Genomic DNA, 24921 nt, shown 5'->3' with positions numbered 1-24921 from the left:
GAAGAAAGGTTTAACAGATAGGACAGGTTTATACGGATGACTGAATGAACAGACTCACACATTCTCCCATCCCTGCTAACTATAATCGTGACAGTATCATCTTATGAGGGCAGACTAGGTACTGGGCCCAGGACTACATGTTCTAACAGTAACATAAAGCCACCACTGGTTTGGGGCTGCCTGCATGTACGAAGCACTTTTACACGGCTATGTCCTTTGGTCTCCATAGCAACCCTGTAATTAAGCACATTCTTTCCATTATCTGTATGAAGACGCTGAGGCACAAAGAGATTAAGTGACTTTCCCAAAGTCACCAGAGCGAGCACAGAGAGCACGTGGGACTCGAAGCCAGACTGGAAGGTTCCTGAATCCAAGGGTTCGTCTCCTGGGCTCTGCGGCTTAGCAGCCGCCGCTCACCTATCCTTCAACGACCCAGGGAGGCGGGACAGCCACAGGCAACGAGCCGCTGCCAACTGCAGCAGCATCGCCCGCGCACCGTGCCGGCTGCGACCTGTGTCAGGCACAGCGCCAGGGCTTGGCATGAGGCTCCGATGTACCTGGCAAACAGCAGGTGCTCAATAAACGTTTGCTGAACAGTTGAACACCAGGCCCCAGGTGATCTTTGTCCCGTACTCACCGGCAAACAAGGGGCAGATCTTTTCCCAGCATGTGATGCCCCCTTCAGAGGTGTACTGGCCTATGATTATCTCCAGGAAAAACACAGGCAGGCCGCCTCCAAACAGGAAAATAAAATACGGTATCAGAAATGCACCTGCAGAGAGAGCAGAGCAGGGCGAGGGTAAGGCAGCGGCTGTCCTGGGGCTGAGGCGGCAGGCCTCACTCCCAAACCCTCCAGGACAATGGAATCGGAGAGCATGGGTGAGGGGCGGGAGGGTAAGGCCCAGCTCCTGGACCTGGCTGAAAATTCTCCACGCCCTGCTCACCTGTCAGCTGCCATCGGCCCTCCGGCGAGCCCTCTGACCTTCTGCAAGTCCACCAGGTGCTTTCAGCCTCTGAGCCTTTGCTTAAGCCGTGCGACTACCTGCCTGCCTTCCCCACATCCGCCCGCCTGAAGGACTGCTCCGCCCTGAACGCCCGTCTCAGACGTGGCCTCCTCGTTGCAGCCTTCACCTAGCCTCCCCCAGGCCCGCCCAGGAAGCCGAGAAGAGCTAGCTAGGAGGGGTGCGGAGACGAGAAGGAAGAGGTGGGCCTCTGCAGTCGGGGGTGGGAGCCGGGGGGCCAGTCAGGGGCACAGAGCTGGGGTGAGGGCTCCTACCTGGTGTCCACTAATGGCTTCAGCGGGTCCAAAAACCCTTGGAAACTGTGGTGACTCGGGTCTATATGTAAGAGCTTTGTTCTGGGGAGCCTAGGACCCATCAGAGTCCCAGAGGCACCTGAGGCCTAAGAAAGGTTAAGAAACCAGGCTCGAAGGCAGAACTTCCCCAACGACAGTCCTCCTGGCACGGGCGCCATGCGGTATGCCCGCCTCTGCGGACAGACCAGCCCTCGGCTGCGGGCTGTCCCGAGGAGCTGGTGGCGGGCAACTCCTGCCCAGTTTTACTGCCCCAGCAAGAAAGCCTCGGTTGCACACTGCCCGCCTTTCACCTCCCCAACAGGAGAGGATTCTAGCTCAGAACCTCCAGCAGGTTGAAAAAAACCCAAAAACCCCAAACCCCAACAAGGTCCTACTGGACAGCACAGGGAACTATATTCAATACCTTGTAACAGCCAAAGTGCAAAAGACTATGAAGAGAAATATATGTATGTGTAGAGAATCCTCACGCTGTACACCAGAAAGTAACACGACACTGTAAACCGACTGTGCTTCCATTAAAAACAAAACAAAATGAAAAACCCAAACCAACCAACTAACCAACTGACCAGAGACCTTACATTTAAAAAATACCTTCCCTGGGTGAAGTGGTCAAAAGAGTCAAACTTCTGATTACAAGATAACTTAGTCCTGGGTGTCATGCACAGCGTGGTGCCCCCAGCTAACACTACTGGATCATATATTTGAAAGCTGCTAAGAGACTAAAGTCTTCATAGTTCTCGTCACAAGAAAAATAAAATGTGTGACTGTGTGAAGTGATGCCTGTCAGTTAGACTTAGTGAGGGGATTGCTCCACAATACAGGAATCAATCAGACTGCGTACCTGAAACGAACACAATGCTGTGTGTCAATTATATCTCAAAAAAACTGGAAAAAATTAAAATTAAAAATGATCTTCGCTCTATTTTTTTTTCCTGGATACCTTTCTGTCATGGCAAATGACACTGATTGATTATTTAAGATGGGAAACAAAGCTGGCTTTTGAAATACATTTGGTTTCAGTTAGAAAAGCAAGAGCAAACGTTAGGAAAGATATCAAGTAAGGAAGAGTGGGGAGGTGCAGAGACAGGAGGGAACTTACGAGGGGGCGTGTGAATATCTGAAGCTGGGAGACCTGACCTGGGTCTCATCGCCCTTCTCAGAGGATCAGAGAGGGTAAGCAATCTGCTCGAGGTAACACAGTAAGACCCTGACAGAACACCACCTGATTCCCAGTCATGCTCATCTCTCGGCTCTGAGCGGGGCAGGGTAGAGCCAGGGAGGGGAGGTCAAGGTGGGCCGGAAAAGCCAGGCAGGGGGAAGCCACCCAGTCCACCCTTGCTCTGGCCCCCGGTTCTCCCCCGAAGCCACCCTGCACAGCCCAGGCTCACCTCCACCATTTTTGTAGCAGAGGTACGGGAAACGCCAGACATTGCCCAAGCCCACGAAGCCGCCAGCCACCGAGAGCACGAAGTCCATCTTGCTGGCCCACTTCTCCCTCTTCGGGGGCTTCCCCTCCGCCTCGTCCTCAGGCCTCGTGCCCGGGCTCTTCCCTGGGGGTGGCTTCAGGATGTCCTTGTGGAAGTCTTTCAGACACTGCAGCTTCTCCTTCGTGGCCATCTTCCCCTCACTCTCTGTGGGAGACAAAACAGACGCCAGCGTGCCGTTGGTGAGGGGCAGCCTGTGTGTGCTGGGCACAGCCCCACGGGCTGGCTCTGACCTGCCCAGGCCTGTGGCAGGGGGTTGCCACCCCCTCATCTGGCCAGCCCTCTGCCCCTCCTAGGTGATCAGGGGTCTAGTGATCCAGGGACTGACAGGTGCCATTCCTTAAGCACCTACCGAACAGAAGCACTGGGGCCCCACACCTGTTTTCCCTGAATGTCACACCCATCCTCCACCCGCAGGCACATCAGCTTGAAGCCACCCAGCCCCGGCAGCATCTCTGCAGAATATGACACCTTCCAGGCAGGTCTAGGCCACCTTCCAAGTAACAGCCTCCCTGCATGTTCTAGAAATTATCTCAAATTTCATATTTACATAGAAAGTGACACTCACACCTCAATGCCTGGCTCGCAGGAGGTACTCATCCCTCACTATTTAAAGAACGGAAAAACACAAACCAGTGAGGAACGGGGTTTCAGGCTGGAATGGAAAGGGTATTTGAAAATGGAGTTCCCATCAAAGTACGGAAAATGGATGTTTATAAAATATATTTGCAACTCATTAACCAGTCACATCTCTGCCGCATAGAAAATAAGGCATTTGCTCGGTCAGGATTACGTAAGAATGCTGGCTAATCTCCCCGTGTCCTGCGCAGCCCTCCTGATGCTTGTTCTGGCTTGCTCGGACCCCGGCAGCATCCAGGCTCCCTGGGCTGGCAATGGGAGGCCCCAGAGGACATCAAATCTCCGAGGAGCTGTTCATGGGCACCCTCAGCCCAGCCCTGCTTGTACCCCATTCGAGAGAAAGTCTGCTACCAGCCAGCACAGCCTTTTCTCCCTGTGTTCTCTCAGGCCCGTGAGTCCTCACTGCCCCTGGCAACCTGGCCGCGAAGGCAAGGGTATCGTGAGTCCCAGCCCAGAGGGAGAGGGTGCCGAGGGCCAGGGAAGACAGATGAGCCATTTCCCCATCTGCAGAACTAAAGGGATGATGACAAAGGTGACTGATCATAGCCAAGCAGCCCTGGACGTAACTTGATTGTCTTCATGCTCCAAATTGGTGGCCAACACTGAATTACCAGATTTCAGAGAGAGGTGGAAATTTCTAAGTTCTCTTGAGAAATGGGAAAGTGGGCCATGATGGGTCCACGCCCCTGACAGAGACCATCAGCTGGACCAGACGCGGCCATCACCCAGGCACACGGGGGCCAGCTCGCCACCCCACCCGGCCCACCGGACCTGTCCAGGGGCATCTGCGCCTGCTTGCCACAGGGCTTGGCACTACCTGAAAATGCCTTCAAGCCCTTGCTTGCTTGTTAACGGCCTCATCCCCGACTAGAATAGAGGCTCGGTGGGACAACGCCCTGCCCTGTCCACTGCTGTGTGCCCAGGACTGGCGCACAGTAGGTCATCAGCCAGGAACTGCTGGGTAGATGGTCCCCAGAGTGGAGTCAATTACAAAGCCTGGCTCCGCCACCTCCCAACCGTGTGACACTGGCGTGTCCTTGGCCTCAGAGCCCTGTGTGGCAAGGAGGCGGTCTGGGCAGGGTGGGGTGGGGGCTACCCGAGGACCTGGGGGTGGAGGGGGGCGTGCTGGCCAGGCCCCAGCAGCCGGGCCCTCAGGGGCTGTGCTCCAAGGAGCAGAGGCACGAAAACACGACAGTATCCCCCTTTCCCCCACCCCTCCTTCCTCTCCTGGCTCGGGGTGGGGGACCCCGATTGTTTCACTATCTGGCGGTGAGCAGACCAAGAAAAGGCTTCCTGGAGCCGCCGGGCGGCTCACCGGGCCTTCCTCGTCTCCTGGAGCGCAGACTGGCGGCGGCATCCATGGCCTTTCTTTGCCCTGCTCCCTCGGGGCGACACGGGGGTTCGCCGAGCGCACGGCTACTGTAAAAATAGCCCCGGCGGCCAGCATTGTTCCAGCGCTAATTTGTGCAGCCCCCGGTGGTTATCTGAGCGGCCCATTGTGGGCTGGCGGGCGGGAGCATAATTGGAGGATGTGGGACTCCGCTCCCTCCTCGCGGAGATGTTTTTCAGGGAATGACCCCTGAGCCTCCTCACCCAGAGGGCCCGTCCCGCCCGCTCGGGCTCTCCTTGGATCTCTGGGCTGGAAGGCACTTCCTAAGGTCAGCCAAGCGTCGGGGAGGCCAGCTCCTGCTCACGCAGGCAGCCGGGGTCTGCTTCCCTGAGACCACCCTGCGTCCCGGCTCTGCCCTCTGAGTCGCAGGCCAGCTGGCCCTCAGAGAACCCCCTAGAAACATGAGGTGGCAGGTAGCAGTAAGTTCCCTGGGACCCTCAGCTCCAGGCCTGCTTTCCTGCAAGACGAGGCCTCCAGCCCCCTTCTCCACACTCAGGACCCCGTCCACCCAACCCCTGCAGCTGAACCAGGACAGTGTGGGGCCTGTCATGTGCCTGGAGTTGGGGGTCTCCCCACTCCTCACTGCCAAGGTGTATCTGGAGATGAGTTCCTCCATCACTGCCACCTGTCCCACCTGTGGCTGCTACCACCCAGGCCGGCGCACCCGGCCTTGGAGAACACACAGCCAGCAGCCCGGCTCTGGCTCCCTCCACCCAAGCTGTCGTCCATGGCCTCACTGAAGACTCACTCGCGCCAGGAGGAAGTCAGACCCAGGTGCCCTCTCAGGGGGGGCTCATTCCAAGCCCCTCTGGGGTGTCTGACCGGCCCTGGGCCTGGAGAGCCCACAGCAGCAAGACCTCCAGGTCCTGCCTCCTGTACATTCCTGGCACCCACCCACGTCTCCCCATCGCAGGGCAACCATCCCCGCCAAGCCCAACAGCCCTCACGCCGGCATCCTGCGCAGCCTCCTCACAGGTCTCCCTACTGCTACTTGGCCCGCCCCACCCTCACAATCTCTCCTCAATACTGCAGCTGAAGGCAGCTTACAGAACACACTCAGGTCAGAATGCCCTCCCACCCCCACCCTCCATCACCCTGGGAAGGAAACACGAGCTCCTCACCACGGCCTAAAGGGTCCCAGTGCAGGCACCTCTCTGCGGGACGCTGGCCCCACAGAATGGTTCCAGCTCGGCCCACCCCTCAGGCGCGGGCTCCCTGCATGGCTGCGCCAGACCCTCTGGTGGCCCCTGCGAGAATCAAGGTGTGAGCCTTGGCCTAGAAGCTGAGAGCCACTTTCCGTCTGAGTGACCTCAGGCAAGTTACTCAACCTCTCTGGTCCTCAGTGTCCTCATCTGAAAAGTGGGGCTAAACACGCCCACCTCACAGGGATGTTGTGAGGACCGAATGAAGGCTGCATGTGGCAAGTACTCCCTCACCAGTTGCCGCTAGTGTTCTTGTTTCCGCTGTAATTACTGAGTCCACTCTGACCTCGGGGTATGTAAGGCCCTAGTCCCACTCAGGGCAAGATCAGCAAGACCCAGAGAGGCCAAATGACACTTCCGAGGTCAGGAAGCCGCGACGGCGACCGTGGTGTGCCAGGACCCCCGGCTCTGCCTCCACTGTCCCGCTGCCAGCCCCGCCTGATCTCAGACGGCAGGCACCTTCCCCGGGGTACCTCCATCCACCTTTGCGGGCCGGCCACGAGGCTCGCTGACTCCCCCCCGACACCCGCCAGCAGCCCACCCCCTGCTGTAAGCACTTGGGCCCGGGCCCCTCTGCCGGCGCTCCAGCAGCCCGCTGCCTTGCGGCCGCCGCCGAGAGCTGTTTTCCTTGGCGCCAGGCCCAGGGCTATTTCATAGTGACCGGGGTACATTATTCCCCATTTTAAGAGCTTCCTCTTTGGTTATTACAGCTACAAGCGATTAGCGTCGGCTCTGAGACAGAGGCTCCAGGACGAAGCTCCCTCCTCGCCCAGCTGGAACCCTCCGAAGTCTCTGTTCCAGGGGTGGAGGCCAGAACCAGCCGTGCCTGACGAGTGACTCGTGGATCACCTGGTCAGCTGTGGGATGTACTTGGACAGATTCCACCTAGCACCAGGGATGCCCTGGATTTACAAGATGTTCCTTTGTTTCCTCCCAGTTTAAAACTCCCAGGGGAGAAGGGCGTAGCTCAAGGGGTAGCGCACGTGCTCAGCATGTACAAGGTCCTGGATTCAGTCCCCAGCACCTCCTCTAAAAATAAATAAGTAAACCTAATTACCCTCCCCCAAAATAAATAAAACTCCCAGATTTTTGAGTACTTTGTGCTGAGCTTTCTATTAAATTTCCTATTCACTCCTCAAACACCCTCATTACTGTAGAAGGGATTTTTAGACCCATTTTACAGATGTGGGGACTGAGGCTCAGGCAGGGAAACGAGTGGCCTGCCTGAGGCTACACACGTGGGAAGGAGACAGGAGGCAGAATTTCTGGCTGGTCTGCCCAGTGCCTAAGGCACTGGAGCAAAGATCAGGAGGGAGGCCTCTGTGGGGTTTGTAGATGAGCACAAAGGCCAGAGGAAAAGGACCAGAGGCACAGAGCGAGCAGCAGTGCAGGCTGGGGACTCGGCGCCCTGCCTGCTGCCCCCGCCGCCCGCCCCCTCTGGCCGCAGGTGCCCAGCGCCAGCCCGCTGGGTCTCGACTGACTTGCAGATGCTGCTGTGGCTGCCTCCTCTGGACCCACCACCTCCGGCCAAGGCCCTTCCAGGATGAGCTGCCCAGAAGCTGGGGGCTCTCTGCCTCGCTCTCCCCTGCAGAACTTGAACTTTCTCAAGGAAACAGCTTCTCACATGGCTCTCTCTTGTTGAGAACAATGACTTACGTCCCTTGTTGTCACCGACAACCACTCAGGAGTTCCTACCAGGTTTTTAAATAAGAGGGTAGGTACTTCTTCTGTTTCCTTTTTGGAATACTCTCCCCACTCCAAAAGGGCCCAGCACACAGCCAGCCTACAAGATCGCTCTCTGTGCCTGACCAGATGGTTACTTTCTCAGCAAACCTCTGGGGTTTGGCAAGTGGCTCCCAGAATCCTAGAACTGAGGCAGGAGACCTGGATGACAGACCCATTTTACCAGGGATGGGGGGAGCCTGAGTCCTGAATGGCCTCCAGCCCATTGGGCCTGCGGTGGAACCACGCACGCAGCTGGGCCCCTTGTCTGCCCTTTCCTTGTCCTTCCCCTGCCCCCCTCCCCCACATCCACCCCAAGGCCAGTGTTCTGGGCTCACAGAGGCCACAGCTAAGCTGTGTGACCTGGCGCAAGGGACAACCCTCTCTGTGTCTCAGTTTCCTCACTGGTTACAAAAAACGGAGTAAAAATAAAATAGATGATGCCTGTAAAATATCCAGCACAGGACCTGGTATAGACAAGTGGTCAACAAATATTAACTATTATTGAAGAAATCAGCTGACCACATCGGGACTTCAGTACACTACGCGGCAGGCACTGTATCCCCAGTATTTGAAAAAAAGAAAAAGCAAGCAAGGTGCGTGCACACTGATTTAGCACTGTCCTGAGCACTTGGCCAGCATTTTCTTAGTTAACCCCGTCCCTGAGTGCGGTGACCACCTTCAGTTTGCTGACAAGGCACAGAGAGGTGAAGTTACTTGCCCAGGGTCACATAGCAAGTAAGAGGCCGCTAGAGCTTTGAACGGCTCCCGGGTCTGTTCTGGCCTCTGAAATTCCACATTCTCACCTGCTCGGCTGTTTTGGATCTAGTGGCTTTGGCGACGTCACAGAGTGAAATCAGGCCTGGTGCCTTTAAGGTAGCTTCAAGCTACTGGACGGAGCTGGCAAATTCGAGAAGTAGATGAGGGAAGTGAGGGGCCACAAGACAGAGACAGAGGGGGCAGGGCGGGGGGGGCCCGTGAAGCAGCCTGCGCCCAGGGCCACAGGGATGGACTGAGCGGACTGATGAGACAGCTGGACTGGGGCAGGGCTGGGCAGGGTGGTTGGGGCTGGGAACTGGAGGCTTCCTTCAGCAGGCAGGGAGGGTCCCCAGAATTCTCTGACAGATCTGAGGGGGCTCCCTGGAGTACCCTCTGCAGACTCCAGGCAAGGGACAGGCTTAAGGAGGAGGAGAGCTGGGATCAACTGGTAACGCCTGTCCTGGGCGTACTGCCCAATCACCATCCTGGCCCTAGAAAGCCTTTAACAGCTAAGCACCGAAAAAAAAGGAAACTCGTGTTAAGAGCACCACTTCGCTGCTCAGGGTGGCTGTTTCTGAAAGGAAGCAGGAATTAATTTTAAAGAAAGAGTTTTTTTTATTCTTTTCATAAAAGGAACAGCTTTAAAGACTGAATCACTGGACTGGATCATGGGGTCTGTAGCCCTCTGTCTGGTTACCGATTCCTAACTCGGGCTAACTCAGGCACGACAGGGACCTGGCAGGCAAAGGACAGAGAACGGTGGGGAGGCCACAGGGAGAGCCCGCAGCACGTGGGGCCGGGTTCCAGCCCTGGGCAGCTCTCCTCAGCGCCTTTGGGACCAGGGCCACTGGGGCCAGATCCTCCAGCTTCTCCAGAGGTGCTGAAATCTGAGATGTACGTGCATACACAACTTGCAGTTTCTAAAGCGTCGTGTGGCCCGAACACTCAGCGTGTCCCCTTTGCTCAGCCCACGGTCTTGCCCACGGTCTCCGGTCACCCGGGGCAGCCGCAGCAAAGGGCAGGGCAGGCTCGGCTGGAGACGCTGCCCGGCCCGGCCTCCAGGGCCCGACGGCTCGCCCAGTGAGGTCATCCAGGAAGCCGGGCATTGTTTGGCCAGGAACAAAGTCGAAACAATGAGCGACAGTCTTGTGGTCCTAGTGAAAGTGAATTCCATTTGGGGAATTGTTTTCAGCACGACATCTCTGGGGACAGGGCTTGTGCTCTCCTGGGCTCAGGGTCTCGCCTGGGCAGGGCCCTCGCCCCCACCAGCTAACTGCAACCTGGCCCCCATGAAGGCTCGCGTCTACCCCCAGGGACCCCTACTCTGCGGAAAGCACCCTGCCCGGCTCAGGCTCAGCCTCCAACCTACAGAAGCGCTGACTTCGCCCTCAGCCTCATGAAGCCCCCCCTTTCACAGACCAGGAAGCTGAGGCTCAGAGAAGGGGAGGGTCTGGCCCGGGTCACACAGCCTCGCAGCACAGCCAAGATTTGCACCTAGATCCTATCTCCACATCCTTGGTGCCACCCCAGGACATGGCAGCCTCTGCACAGGGACCACCAGAACAGGTCTGCAGTCTGCAGGGGAAAAAGTGGGTGAAGGTGAGCATGTTCTGCAGAGAACTGGCCTCTGGGACATAGCTGGGGAGGGGAGGGCAGGGCAGGATGTGGGCCCAATGTACAGCCACCTGCTCCAGTCCCCTCACAAAAACTGCAGGCGGGTGGGGGGGGCGGAGGTGCGAGCAGGCCGCACAACGTGCCCAAAACACAGGAGTCCCCAGCACCGGCCGAGCAGGCCGCCGAGGCGGGGTAAAGGGCAGCAGGTAAGGAGCAGAAAGCTGCGTCTAGCTCCAGCTCTCGTTCTGCAGGTCAAACACGTGCCCTGCGCATCTTGGATGCTGAGGGATGAGCCAGAGCAGTGAAGACCGAATCAATATTTACTGAGAGCCTGCTCCACGAGGTGCCAGGCACTGCTGGAGGAACAGGGGACTCAGGGCGAACCTGCCGCTGACATTCCAGAAGGGGAGACAGACCCTAAACACGTACACGAACAGATATTTATGACCGGGGCCAGCACGCCAAAGACAAGCAAGCAGGATGCGGTGCAGGCGACGCGCACGGGGAGCCCGACAGGCCCCGTGAGGAGGGGACATTCCCTAACGGCAGACGCTCACTGAGGACTGGCTCTGGGCAGGCCTTGTGCTAAGCCCTTTCAGGGACCAATTCATTTACATTCATTGATGCCTCTCACCAGCCCAGATGAAGACATGAGGCCCAGAGAGGTGAAGCTACTTGCCTGAAGTCACACAGCTGGGACTCAAACCCAGGCAGGGGCTCCAGGATCTGTGCTCTTAACCACATTGAAGCTGAGATCTGCATCTCAGAGCAGGGAACAGCATGTGCGAAGCAGGCCACGCTGGGCATGGCAAGGGAACAGAGAAGGCCAGCACAGGACAGAGCAAGGGAGCGGGACACGGGGCAACCCGGAGGGGAGGCCAGGCCTGGAGGCCAGGGGCAGAATCTGGATTTATCCAGTGAGTGGTGGGAACCCCTAGAGAGCTGTGTGCTGCCCCAAGGAAGGCTCAGCCTGGGCAACTAAAGGCCTCGCACATCCCTGCACGCTGGGCGCCCTCCCCCTCTGCGAGGGGGTTTTTCCGTCTGTAAGCTGCTGCCAGTAGGGACTTCCTAGTGGGGGCCTGCAGCCCTCGGTCTTTTGCAAAGAGGGACCAGTCAAGGATGACTGGCCATAACTCCTTCCCCTTGGCTAAGGGGCACAACGCGGGTGACCCAGGGAAGAAAATGTGTTGTGCGTCGCGTCCAGACCCCTCGGCCCTCCGTGGGTGAAGCCCCGAGGCTAACCGATCTGGGACAAGTCACTTCCCTGCGCCCAGCAGGCCCCTGCTCCCCTGGGGCCGCAGGAGGAGAAGCCCAGGCTGCCCCACCTGCACTGGGCCCCCACCCGCGGCTGGCCCAGGGCCACTGCAGGGGCTCCTCTTCCTGCCCTCGGGGTGCTGATGTCCCAGCACTGGGGGCTCGTTTGGTCACAGTGTCACAAAAATCGTTCTAAGTTCAGGAGGAGGACAAGAGTCACGTGTCTGGTCAGAGAGGCTTCAAGGAGCTGGTCCCATGACCCCCTCACCCGCCCTCCCCAGGCTGGGCCCCGCCCCGGGCTCCTGGGGGAAGGAGGGGGTCCAGGAGTGGTCAGGCTGCATGGACTCTGTCTGAGGGGCCTTGGACCCCAAATGCCACTTAGATTTCCAGAGCCACCGCCCAGGTAAAGGAGAGGAGGCAGGAGGCGGGAGGGCCGCCACGTCTGCCGGGGGTGCTGGGGGCCTGTTTTCACGCACGGGGCGGGTGAGTCAGCAGGCAACGGCCTCCTGGCACTGAGTCACCAGCCACAAGCCTGTCACTCTTCTGCCCCCAGCCCAGCACCAGCAGGGTTCTGCCGGAAGTGGGGGTGGAGGGGGTCAACCATGATCCTGAGGCCGGGCTGCAGAACCCAGGATTATTTCTGGAGGCCACAAAGAGAGACATGAGAAAACAGAAAGGCTCGTTTTTTCATTTCCTCAAACTTCCCCTTTTAAGCTCTAAGAAGCTAAAGCCGCCCTCCCCTCACTGGCTGTGAACAGCAAACAGAGGGCAGCCCCTCCCTGGCGCTGTAGAAACTGGAGAGACAGGCCATGGGGGCAAGGCCAGCTAAGGGCACGCCCGAGGCCCAGCCACCCCCACCTCTGTCACCAGGGCTCTGCCGGAAGTCACAGCTCCACGGAAACCAGCCAGGCAGTCCCCGCTCTTGGCCTCGGCGTCCCCATCTATAATATGGGCGCCACATCCTGCCTCCGTGCGCGGAGCCTCCAGGCTCAGCAAGCATCTGTAAACAGGCTCCCTGTTCCTCTTTCACACCCGTTCCTCCTCCAGGAGGGAGGACTTCCTTCTTCCCTCCCAGCTCCACCCTCACCTCTCCCCCACTCAGAAAGCCAGCCCAGGGAGCCTGGAGCCTGTGGACGGAAACAGCTCGGGATTCAGCGAGGCGGAGGGCTGCCCCCCAACCCCCGACAGCACAGGGGCGTCACCTGGGCTTTTGCCCCACTGTCTGCAAGTCAAGTTTCAGGCAAACTCTACTGTCCAGAGCCCACCCGCGATGCCCAGGGGCCCCCAAACCACCCAGCCCAGGCTTTCCCAAGCCTCCGCACCTTGGTTCCTGCCCTCCCCCAAGTCACTCACAGGCAAGCCCACAGGCACACAGCCCCGAGGACCCCCAGTGCCTTCCTGGGGGTCCACAGGCCACACCACCTCTGCGCCACACTCCCAGGGCCTGCTGCCTGACACCTGGGACAAGACCCGGCACCGCGAGTACCTTTGGGGGCCCTCAGTATAGGAGTAAGTCCCTCCCACTTTGCAGCTGTGAGGGTGCCTCAGTTCGGGTGGCGGAGCAAAGAGCTGGAGATGCGAGACACAGCAGGGCTGTCCACACACCCCCTCTGCTACAAAGAGAGGAGATGGGTCCCCGGCATCTCAGCACAGTTCCCCTCAAAGGTTCAAAATTCTACAAAACTCGGCCTTTTATTGAGAGAGAAGCCCCAAATCTTTAGGAAGTCAGTTACATTAAACAACGTGTTCTCTGAGCAAAACTGAGTTGGAAGCACATTCTCCCTCATCCTCTATGGGTTTGCCCAGTGCTAGGGATCCAACTAGACCTTGTCCCAAAATCAAAGGCTCCAAGTGGGGCCTTAGAGGTCCTGGCATGTGTGTTCGCAAGCCCACTTTCGAGATGGGGACACCAAGGTCCTTGACCCACAGCAGATCAATACATGAGACCCCGGCCCTTTTCTCAGAGGGACCGTCAGAGCTGGAGGGAACTCACTGCACAGAGAAGAAACTGAGGCTGGAGTGGGGTGACCGAAGTTAGGGGCGACGCCAACACCCCAGCCCGGTGGCGCCCGGGAGTGCCAGAGGCTGGAAGCAAAGGTCTTATTCCAAACCTGGGTGGATCGGATTCATATCTGACTCCGTCAGGTTGGCGAACGCTGGCGCAGCAGCAGCAGCAGGGACTTCCAGGGCTGCAGGATGGGGCCTAACAGCAACTACTGCTTGGCTGGAAGGAAAACTCAGCGTTAGAACTCACCCTGGGGGTGGGGTGGGGGTAGGCTCGAGGGAGGACTGGCACTTCTAAACCCTGGCTTTCCTGCACGTGCAGAGAACCTCCCAGGGCAGCCCAGAGGGCTTCCGTGTCCCTTAACCTTCTCCTGCAACTCCACTTAGGCCTTGACCGCACCCGCCAAGAGCACGGTGCTAGGGACTGGGCACTCCCTCCTTCTGGCCTGTCACTCAAGCAGTGTCACAAGACGAGGCCACCCCAACCCCTGGGAACTCCCCAGAGGCGTGCCCTGAACTCTGCTCCCACCTGCTTAGAAACAAGCTGGTTTCTAGCAAACCCCACTGCCTGCCATGTTGCCCTCAGCTCAAGAACTATCAGTGGCTCCCAGCTGCTCAGAGGATAATCATCTCAATTTCCCCACCTGGAATCCAAGGCTCCTTATACTCGTCCACCCCATCCCCAATCTCTGCTGCCTGATTTCTCCTCTTGTCCTGCATGGGTCCCAGGGCCTCCTGGTTCTCCCCGACGTTACCCCAACTCCACCATGGGCTTTGCTTATGGGTTCTCTTATGTTTAGGTGGATCCCACCCACCTTGAAGACTTGGCCTAACTGTCACCTACCAGGATGCCCTTCCTGCCCCTCTACCCTTTCCCTCGCATCCTCCTCTGCCCCAGTTCCCCAGGTGCTGGGCTCTTGTTCAGAACTGTGCAACTCTAGACAAAGTTCAAAGTTCTTGTGGGGACACCTTAGTTTCTTCTCCTATAAAACGGGCCTCCTAATCTGTAAACCATCCCTCCCTGAAGTCTCTGGGCTCATGGGCAGAGTTAGCAGATGCCCAAGCTCCTCACATGTAACTGAACATAAGCATCGCCCAGGACTCTGCAGACGCCCGCCCCCTGCCCCAGACCGACTGACTGCCTCCTCACAGCTGTTAAACCAGCCCCCAAGCAACTCTCAGAATCAGGTGAGGCTGGGAACAGCGGCGCTAAGGGCTGGGAGATGCCGGGTAAAATGCAAAAGAAATCATCCAATGAAAAGGACTCCTGCCTGGGAGGCTAACGCGCGTGATCGTGCACAGGCGTGTGCACACGTGTGCGCATGTGCGTGGTCTCCTCGGCCAGACTGTGGGCAGCTGGGGGCCGGGCTGGCTGGGTTTCGTCTGCCAGCCCCGGTGAGCCCAGGGCTACCCCAGTAACCATCTGCCCCACACGTGATCATCTGCCAAGGTTAACTCCCTATTACCACTGCTCCTTAGAGTACCCCGGGGAACGGGCACTTTGCCCCATTTTACAGATAAGGACACTGAGGCTCTGAGGGGAGACATGACCTGGCCCAAGGTTACTCAGTGAGTGAGTGACAGAGCCAGGACTGAACCCCGGGCAGGCCAGCCTCCTTGTTACCTGCTTGTTAAAGTGAAAAAGCCTGAGAACTGAAGGTGAGGGCAGGCAGGTGCATTCCCTGGGGCCTCTGGGGCGGGGGGTTGAGTGGGCTATTCTGGTGAGCATCAGAGACACCCCCCCCCAACCCAGGAGAAGGGGGCACACGAAGGAAACCGGGACCTGGCTTTGAAGCCTGGTGAAGGGCAGAGGCCAGCTGAGCAGGCGTCTCCAAGGACAGGGACAAGGTGTAGGGCATACTGCCAGGGACGTGCAGACCCCCTGGCTGTCACCCTAGCAGTCACTTGTTTTCTAAGGTGGAGGCAGCAGGTGGGGCCCTCTCTCCCTCAGTGAAGGCAGTAAACCCTCAAATGGGGGTTTCCTCCAGTACAGAATGAGGAATAGTACCTGCCTCTTAGGGCTGCTGAGATGAAGTAAGCTCACACGTACGGACCGCTTAAAACAGCACCTGGGCAGTCACGCGCACTCTCCCCCAGACAAGCGGCGGCCTGGAGGCACAGCTCAGGCCCTGCGGGGCGCCTCCTACGTGCCAGGCCTGCTGGGCACTTTGCAGATCCCCCACGGAGCCCGGACTGGGGTTCAAACACAGGTCAGCCAGCTCTGAGGTGCGGGGCTCACCTTAACATCCTTGCCGCCTGCTCCAACTTCCTCTCCCACAGAGGTTTGGACTGGGGGACCCTGGGGTCCCCGCCAGTTTTTCTGCTGATGAGGGGCTGATCCCTGGGGATCTGAGTTTGGATGCGGAAACCTCCCCTCACCCCCCCAACCTAGACGTGGGATGGGATGGAGCCGGCGTCCCAGGTGGTTCTCACACAAGGTGTCAGTACCCTTTGGGCCCCTGAGTGGCGCCACCTGCTAAGCCCGGGGTGGGGAGGTTGGAAGTTACAGGGGCTGAACTTGAGGGCAGACAAAGGCTTTGCTGGGAAACCCATGGCTAGAACTACGGACCAGCTACTTGGAGCAGAGTGGCCAAGAGGCCTCCCTCCTTCCCCGGGTCACAGCCAGAGACCCTGGGCAGCTGTGAAGGAAACCTTCACAAGGGGAAGGTGGCCTCCCTGGTGTCCCCCACAGTGGCTGAGGCTGCAGAAATCAGATTCTGTGACCCCTCAACTCCTGGCAGCCTTGAGACTCCAAAGGTCCTACCTAGAGGTCCTTGGGTACCTGAGACCCCTCTCCTGGGAGGCACTGAGTGACAGATCAGCCCAGGGCCCCTGTGCCCGGAGTTCACAGACAAGGAGACTCAGCCCTGAAAGGGGAAGGGGGCTTGCCAGAAGGCCCTGGAGCCAGGGCTGAAATCCAGGCTCTGAGTGACCCTGGGCAGCCTACTCTGCCTCAGTTTCCTCAGCTGTAAACGGCGGCTGACAGTGGCATCAGCCTCCCAGGTGGAGGGGCGACCACATGAGCTGATGCAGGGGAACCGCTCAGCTAGGAAGGGGGCCAGGCACGCAGACAGGTGACACTTGGATATCCTGTGTGAGGATGAGCATCTGTTCACGCCGCGGCTAATCTCAAAGGGCCGACTAGGAGGAAGGTGAGACAGGCAGGACCGTGGCTCAGAGCTTGAACCCCCTGCCGCCCAGGGCCAGGCCCAGGCCCAGGCCCGGCCAACCTGAGAGAAGCCTCCTCCAGCCCGCGGTGCGGGCAGCGGCTAAGGCCTGGCTGGGAGGCGGCTCCTTCTTAAACAGGAGTATCCCGCCTCCTAACACTGTAGCCTTCTTACTCTGGGGGCATTAAAATGTCTTTCTTTCATAACATCACGGCGAGAGCAGATGGCCACTTGTATAAAGCTGCCGTGAAGGGCAAGAGGACAAGGGTGCCAGCTGAGAGTGGGCCCCGCCACTCCTCAACCCCAACTGGATGTTTGAACATGTACTAGTTCTTGAAATTCAGCACCATCCTCTGGTCTCATGTGCCCATTTTACAGGTGGGGAAACTGAGGCCGGGATGCACAGTGTTTGAACTCTGAGCCCTACCCCTCCAGTTCCCTCTCCCGCCAACTCCTGCGTGGATGCCTGGGACCAGCTCAACTCCGTTACTTATGTGGGGACCCCCTTTCCAGGCTCAGGAAATCCAGACCCCCAAGTCCCCAGAGGCTCTTGACTTCAAGGGAAGTCCCCGCCTCTTCACCCAGCAGCTTACCTGCGGTCAGCTCAGGGGCTAAGAGGCTCCATCAGGAAAGGACTGGGGCTGAGGAGGTGGGTAAACAAGAGGGCCCCACTGGTGGTCTGGGGTGGGTGACCTGGGCGAGCAGTTCCAGCCAGGGGAGCCATGGCCTGCTCCGTGCTGGATGCCTCTGAGGAAGACTGTGCCCCAACCAGGCCCCCAGCGGGGCCACTGGGTCAGAACTTGGAAGCACCAAAGGGCTCCCACATTTGTCCCCTGCTCCCCCTCTGGGGCGGTCTCCCAGGACACCGTCTCCTAGGCAACCGCAGCGACTGGAGACCTCACAAGCTTGACTCACAGAAGGCTCTGAGCGCGGGGCCAGGGACACGGGTGGCCAAGCCCACGTGACTTACCTGAGGCCCGGGGAAATGGGAGGCATCAGAGGCCTGAGAGAGTACGGAAGATGCCCCGGACCTCGGCTCCAGGCCTCAGAGTATCTGTTCGTGAGGTCACAATGCCCCTTCCAGCACAGCCCAGGTGCCCAGAGACTCCGCTCTTCAGAAAAATGCGGCTGATTAGGAATGTCCCTGAGCAGAACTAAAGCCAAAGAGAGGGTTCCTTTATCACAGAGCTCACCGCGTCTACATGCCATCGCTGTGAGGTCCTGGGCTGTCACAGCTTGGTGCATTTCCACAGGCCATTCCAGGCCCGGGAAGGCACATCCCTGCTCTTCTCCAGCCTCAGATGCCACCTCCTCCAGGAAGACTTCCCGACCACCTCTCACTGCCCATCTCCCAGTGGGACGATGCACTCATTCCTCAGCTCTGATCCCCGTGTCTTCCTCCCAGGGTCTGGGTGCTCCAGGGCAGGGGGCCAGCCTCCTCCCAGGAGGCAGCAGATGAGGACCCTGGTCTACCACTATCATAGCAACCCTCTGTTCTGTCCTTACGTCCTGGAAACAGTAATAACTGTGGCTCACGTGTGCCTGGCACTGTGCTGGGCACCTGATAAAATTCTAGCTAATAGTAATTTTTAAATCATGCTAAATATTTTATTTCCTTAAATCACTTTTCACTGATGGTGACTGCTCACTTTTCTTCTCTAACCAGTCCAAAGTTAATGAGACTTTATAGTGTTTTCAGAGAGTCTGACAGAAAAAAAAGCACACTTGAAATGCCTTAACTGTATGGAAAATCCTCCAGCTGCACAGCCGGTTCCAGAGAGGAATACCAGCTCCCTGGTCTGAGCAACTACGTGTGCCTGGGGCATCTCCTGGCACTTGGGTTCAGTATTTTGCCCAGTCCTTACCAACCACCCTATGAGATGAGGGACTCTCACCCCATCTGAGGCTCAGAGAGGTTGATCAATTTAACCAAGGTGGTACAGCCAGCAAGAGACAGGGCTCCAGAGTGCTGAGCCACGGGCTCTGGGGCATCTCCTTGGCTATGACCTTTGACACCAGGAGGTCCCCCCTTTACCTGACACAGGAGAAAACCAAGGCCGGCAAGAAGTAAGGGGCTACTGTAAAGTAACCAGCTAGAATTAGAGCCCAGGCCAGGACCCAGATCACACATGTCCTCGTGGACTAGGACATAGGCAGTCTCAACCAGGGGACGGCAGCCACCAACACGATGCGCCTGGCTGAGGCTGTGTGCTCTGCCATGCGCCTGCCGGGACGGCGAAGCACCACCCCGCAGGCCGGGAAGAGCTTTTCAGCCTTTAAACTCAGCCTGCCCAGGGCTACTGTCCAGAGGTGTGGCTAATCTTGGGGACCGGATGCAGGCAAGGAAGGCTGCAGGGGCGCTGTCCGCCAGCCCACAGCGTACCTGCCGCCTTCACCCTCTCAGGCCTGAGAGCGCCCCCACCTCCTCTGAGCTTTCTCACCCTGGTTGCCGCCGCCGCGGCCCCTGCCCAGTGTCCCCTCCAGTACAGCCTGGGCCTTAATCAGCTCACTCACCCCACGGGGAGCCTGGGCCATGTGAAAAGTCTCCTTTGAACCCTTGGGGGCAAGGATACCTGCGACTTAGGCCACAGCTATAAATAGTCGAGAAATCCGTTGTCCTTTTTAATTGCCTCATCTGTTTATTTAGTCAGTCAGTCCCTGCTGACCCCCAGATGGCCGAGTTCTGACCTACATAACCCCCCCCCATAATGTCAGTGGAGAGGAAGGACCCTCCCGGCCTCTCCAGCTTTGTCCCTGAACCTCCCAGCTGCGAGCCTCCCCCTCCCCACCCCGCCCTGCCCGGCGCGCCCCACACACCCTTGGCCCAGCTCCATCTGCCTGCTCTGCTTCCCCATCAAATATTTCAGCTGGAACCTAATTCTGCCCCTTGCCAGCGGCAAGTAGTGACCTCAGGAATGTCACTTAGCCTCAGGGCCTCTGTTGTCATCTGTGAAATGGGCCGTTACACAGGGAAGGGACCAGGAAGTGCCTCAGGGCAAGACTGGGTTCGCTCAGGAGGCAGTTGGCCCCTGAATGAGAAAGATCAGCCTCCTTTCCTTTCCTGCAGTTCATCAACAAACACTGCCTCCTCCTCTGCACCCTGGGGTGGGGAGGGCTGGGAGAAACAGAGACAAGCACCCAGGGTGATAGTCACGCAGGGAAAACACGAAACACAGTTTCTCCATCCGTGCTCTGGGGCAAGTCCGCTGGCGACGTCGTCCCCTCCCACGGCACTTCACACGCTCCCCGACGCATGTGAATCGGCAAAACTAGGTGAGACGGCTCGTTACAGTGGGCTCCTCCTGGGGCCTCTGGGGCACCTGCGACTCTCCTACGAGCGTGTCTGGGTGCTGGCTGGGCTTGTCTGGTTTTCTTCCTGAGCAGAAGGAGCCAGTTGTCAAAACAACAGCTAAACAACAGTCCCTACCTTCACGGGCCACCGGGAGCGTGAAATAAGGACCCTGCTTCCAGGCAGGCTCCCCAGAGTGGATCGAGACCAGCCGCTGGGCAGACCATCCAGGGGCACCAGGCCAGACCGACACCCACCCAGCTGCTCTCCCTGACCCAGAACACGGCGCCCCAGCCACGCCACGCTCCCACGGCCCACGCCACGCCTTCACGCTCTGCTGGCTTCTCCGTGGGCCGTTTACTCACCAGTCTTGTCCACCTGGCATGCTTCCGTCGTTCAAGGCCTCTGGGAAAGCTTTTTGAACTCTGGGTGCCCAGAGCATCTTCAAGAGACCCAGCCAATGGACACTGGATTTGCAGCATCTCCCCGTTGGCCAGGGACTTCCCAGGCTTGGCAGAGCAGGGCTCACCTCCACTTCCCCAGAGCCTGGGGGCCTGAGCCACAGGAAAAGTCCGGAACCCTCTGCTGACTGACGAGCAGACTTTCAATTCTCAGTTTTCAGTTGCTTAGAGGTTTTCCCCAAACTTCCCCCAACATCAGACATTCTCGCCTGGGCACCCCCCAACCCCCTCAGCAGGGCTGGAGAAAGCTTGAAAACATGCAAATTTCTTAGATGGATGAGAAAAGCCACAGGGAAGTCAAAGGTCTGCACTGTGACCTGACGTGGGGGGCATCTCACGAGGTGTGGACCTTAACAGAACCTGCCGTGGCAGTCGCTTCACGGTACACGTAAACCAAGCTGTCACGCTGTGCACCCGAGACTCACACAGCGCTGCACAGCAATTCTCAGTAACACTGGGGGAAAAGCACCAGCATTTAGTGCACTTTATATGTTCACACATCAGTCTCACCTACTAGATTGTAAAATTCTAAGAAAATTGATAGTACGTCTTACCTATGTTTGTATTGCCAGCATCTGCCATAATGTTTATGAATATGATACAAAATTATTTTGTTTAAAAAAGAAGCTGGGGTGGCTGTCCTCCCCAGAAGCACGGCAGGGCAGGTCCTCAGCCTGGCCACATGGGGGTCAGCTGCCCAGAGGTCCGAGGTGCGTGGGTCAGTGCCCAGAAGTGGCTACCTGGGAGCTGTGGCTTTTCTAGTCTTGTCTCTTTTAGGGCAAGAGACTTCACTGAACGTCCTGACTGTTTAATGTGACTAAATCTTCCCTGAAAGCACTTTTTTACAGACGTTATTCATAAGCTGCATTAGTGAGAAATAACTGCACGAACTTTTCAATACACCAGCTGCTTTCTCCCTTGGGCACCAGTTCACCCAGTGGGCATCTCCATCCCCATGTTCCAGATGGGGTGACTAAAGCCCAGTGGGGGATGGGACTTGCCTGAGGTCATGAAACCAGGAAGCAGAAGAGGAGAGGCACCTGACGTCTTAAAGTGCTGTGTGACCGTGGGCAGGTCGCTGCACCTCTCTGAACCTTGTTCTGAGGATGGATAAATGGGAAGGTTGGAGGCAGAAAGGCTCCTGAGAATGAGAGGTGATTCGCGGTCCAAGCTGTGTGCCTCCCTTACTCTGAGCTGCTCACCGACTGCTTTGGGGAGCCTTACCCCACACTGCAGCTGAATAATGGTGTGTGCTCAGTCATGTTGTGTCTCCCCTCCAGCCCTGCTCCCATTCTGTCCCCACTGCCCATCACTGCGCCTGGTATACAGTGTGTGCTCAATAAATCCTCAGCAAGTGAGTGAATGAATGCTGAATAAGGGATACAGAAATGACTGTGAAGTCGTCCGTGAGCATCTCGACCTCAGACCTGGCCCCTGTGAATCTGCTAGGCCTGCCCCTCTGTCGCCTGGACGGGGAGACGGAGGCCAGAGGCAGCAGCAGCTGAGTCTCACAGCCAAGAAGGCCAGGGCCCGGGGGAGAGCCGCTGCGACCAGATTCCCGGGGACAACCTGAAACCTCAAGGAGCAATCTGCAACAGTTCCCGTGGGCATGAGCACCCTGAGCTGGGGGCAAACGGGGCTGCTGAGGTGGGCTTGTCAGATTCAGCCAGCGCTGCGCGGGACCCACTTATGCTTAACACTGTCTCGCTGTCAATCTGAAACCTGAATTCAACAGGCACCTGCATTTAATCTGGCAGCCTTATCGGGAGGGTCTCGATGTAGCAGTCACCCCCTCCACACCCAGCAAAAAACATGAGACCCGGGAGATAAGAGGAATCAAATACGCTGGGAGCCCCGCCTGAAAACCGCCCCCTAAATGCAAGTTCAAGAACTCGGAGCTTAAGGTCACACTCTCTGAAGCCGAGTTCCTTTCTTTCTTCCCATGAGACGAGGCCCCCTGCCTGGCAGCTGCACAGACTGTTCACAATCCTCTCAGCCCCTCCTTTTCCCCAGTTTTTCCAAAGCAGGCGTCTGCTACCAAGGAGGTCACGGACACAACCCACCTTGTCCTCCTGTCCTGCCACCCTGACAGACATTGCTAATGGATCACGGCGTCCTCCTCCGGATCGGGACCCAGCCTTGGATTTCTCATCAGAACCTGGTCTCCCTGGGCCTCAGGAACTTAACAGACAAGCGAAAGCCCTCACATGAGGGAGATGGTCAGGGTCAGGGGCGGGCAGGACGCCCAGAAAAGACCAGGAGACAGCAGAACAAGAAGCTCACAGCACTGGACCCTGAGAACATAAGAGCCACAACCCCCTCGCTGGCAGGAGGGAGCGAGGGGGCGTGGGCCCTGGTGGACCCCAGAGCAAGAGTCTAGGGAGGAAGAGAGCACCGAGGCGGGGCATGTGCAAGGTGAGGGGGGTGGGAAGGAGGGGCGGAGGGGCGGAGGGGCGGAGGGGCGGGCCGACCCCAAACCCGCTCTGGGGGAGGAGCGATGAGGGGACCCCAAGGGGTCTACAGATCTGGCCCCAGGAGGGTGTGCCACCAGCGGCCAGGGGCCGGCCCCTTCCCTAAGCACGCAGGCCCTGGGGGGCACGCGCACTTCTGCCACTTTCGCAGAGAACACCCAGCTCAGAGAGGGAGACCCCCTCCCACCAGGCACCCAGCTCTGACATGGCAGAGCTGAGATTCGTGGCCAAAGTTGGGCGTCACCATGCCGGCAGCCCCCCCCCCATGCCCCCATCCCGGGGAGATGATCCCACACCTCGGTCTTACATGTGAGGAAACCCTAGGGCCCCAGGAAGGGGAGTGACTTCTCCAAGGTCCCCAGCACGTTGGTGGGAGAGCCGGAGGGCGGAGGGCGGCTGGGTACGGCCCCAGGGAACCAGCCCCTCCAAGGCCAGCGGCCACAGGCAGTCCTAGGGGTTGGGAGGCACCGGCTTTGCCTTGGGACCCTGGGTTTCTGGGCTTGCTGTCTGCTGGCTGCACACAGATCAGCTTCCAGAAACCCCTTGGGTTTCACCTCGGTGGGAAGCTCTGGTCTTTGAAAGGCCCTGTCAAGTTTCTGGGAAAAAAGTCCTGTGATAATTGTGACTTATAATAAGAAATGTAAGGTTAGTCCCAGTTTCTGGCCCTGAGCTCCTAAAACTCTTGGAATTTCTTAAGTGGTGAGAATGATCAGGTGTCTTTTGTCATGTTAATGAGGCGACTTAGTGGCTAAAGAAGGGGGCTGGTTGCCAGGAGAAGCCACCAGTGATTAGAGGCCTGGAACTTTCAGTCCCAAATCCCCCACCCCTGGGGAGGGAAGAGGGGCTGGAGGTTAAGTCAATCACCAGCGGCCAATGATTTAATGGATCGTGCCTTGGTAAAGAAGTCTCCACAAAATCCCAAAGTACGGGGTTCAGGGAGCTTCCAGGTGGGTGACACCTGGAGATTCGGGGACAGTGGTGCCTGGAGAGGGCCTGGAAGCTCTGAGCTTGCCCCAGGCCTTGCCCTGTGGTCTCCTCCATCTGGCTGTTCCTGAGTTATCTCTTTCTATGATAAACCGGTGATCTAGTAAGTAAGCAAACTGTTCTGTGATCTGCTCTAGCAAAATTTTTTTTTTCATTTTATTTTTTGCAGGGGAGGTAAATTAGGTTTGTTTGTTTGTTTATTTATTTTTGGTGGAGGTACTGGGGATGGAACCCAGAACCTAGTGCATGCTAAGCAGGCACTCCACCACTGAGCTACACCTCCCCCCCATGCCCCCCACCCCAGGATGGGGCAGGGGCGGGTGGGGCACGGGAACCTCCGACTCAGGCCAGTCCTGTGGGACTGAGCCCTTCCCCACCCATCCTGAGGCCATCTCCGCACAGCGCTGCACTGAGTCAAACTGCAGGCCACGGGCTGGCGCTGGAGAACTGCTGGGTGGTGTTGGAGAAGAACCACTCGCACTGGGATGATCAGCTCTCTCCTGGAAGAAATCCCTGTGGCCCCTGGGGGGGCTCTCCCCACCTGAGGCCCAAGCTCTCCCACCACAGGTGAGGCCCTAGAGGAGGCTCCTGCTCGCCTTTGTGTCCAGAAGCCCATCTTCCAGCGGCTGCCGTGTGGAAGATCAGAAGCCAAAGACGCAGCTCACCCCAGGTCCGTCCTGGCCACTGCCTCCCGGAGCCTCAAATCTCCCACCAGTTACGTGGGGACAGTAACAACTATGCTCTAAGATGATGCAAATGTTAAAGGCGGAAGACCTTTCTGAGACTCGCCCAGCGCTGCACGCACTATGGCTGCACACCCAGACTGCCCTGATACAGGCGGCAGGAGTATTAACCGTTACAGGGGCCACAGGAATACCAGCTAGGGCGACAGCACCGCTGCAGTAACTGCCACGTGCTCCTCACTGGCCTGGGGACGTTCGGCTCTTCCTCCTGATCCTCACAACAACCAGAGAAGGGATCATGTCTCCTTAGACAGAGGACCCCCCCGCAGTCCAGAGAGGTTAAGTAACATGCCCTGGGTCGCACAGCAAGGTAGAGGCCAAAAGACACTGACACCCAGACTCACCGGATACCTGAGATTAGGTCTTAAACACACCTCTCCTCTCTCTAAAGCATGCACATATTAGCCTCTGAGGTGGCCCAGA

General features: G+C 57.9%; 1 protein-coding gene across 3 annotated transcripts in view; it reads right to left on the bottom strand.

Annotated features, from left to right (window-relative positions):
- Nucleotides 1-24921, bottom strand: part of SLC6A6 (solute carrier family 6 member 6) — a 75723-nt gene that overhangs the window by 33856 nt on the left and 16946 nt on the right. For 2 of the 3 annotated variants that reach the window (XM_074344266.1, XM_045515374.2), the window contains exons 2-3: nt 2704-2946; nt 638-772 (exon numbers count right to left, since the gene is read on the bottom strand). In XM_074344266.1, the coding sequence (XP_074200367.1) occupies nt 638-772; nt 2704-2932 (364 nt within the window). In that variant the 5' untranslated portion in view covers nt 2933-2946. Of the gene's footprint in view, nt 1-637; nt 773-2703; nt 2947-13490; nt 13604-24921 lie in introns of all 3 variants that reach the window. The other variant, XM_074344265.1, reaches the window with a different exon arrangement.

This window comes from Camelus bactrianus, chromosome 17 (genome assembly GCF_048773025.1).
Source record: "Camelus bactrianus isolate YW-2024 breed Bactrian camel chromosome 17, ASM4877302v1, whole genome shotgun sequence".
NCBI classification, from domain to species: domain Eukaryota; kingdom Metazoa; phylum Chordata; class Mammalia; order Artiodactyla; family Camelidae; genus Camelus; species Camelus bactrianus.
The sequence above is the reverse complement of the archived record's forward strand: the minus strand, read 5'-3'. Positions and strand labels throughout refer to the sequence as shown.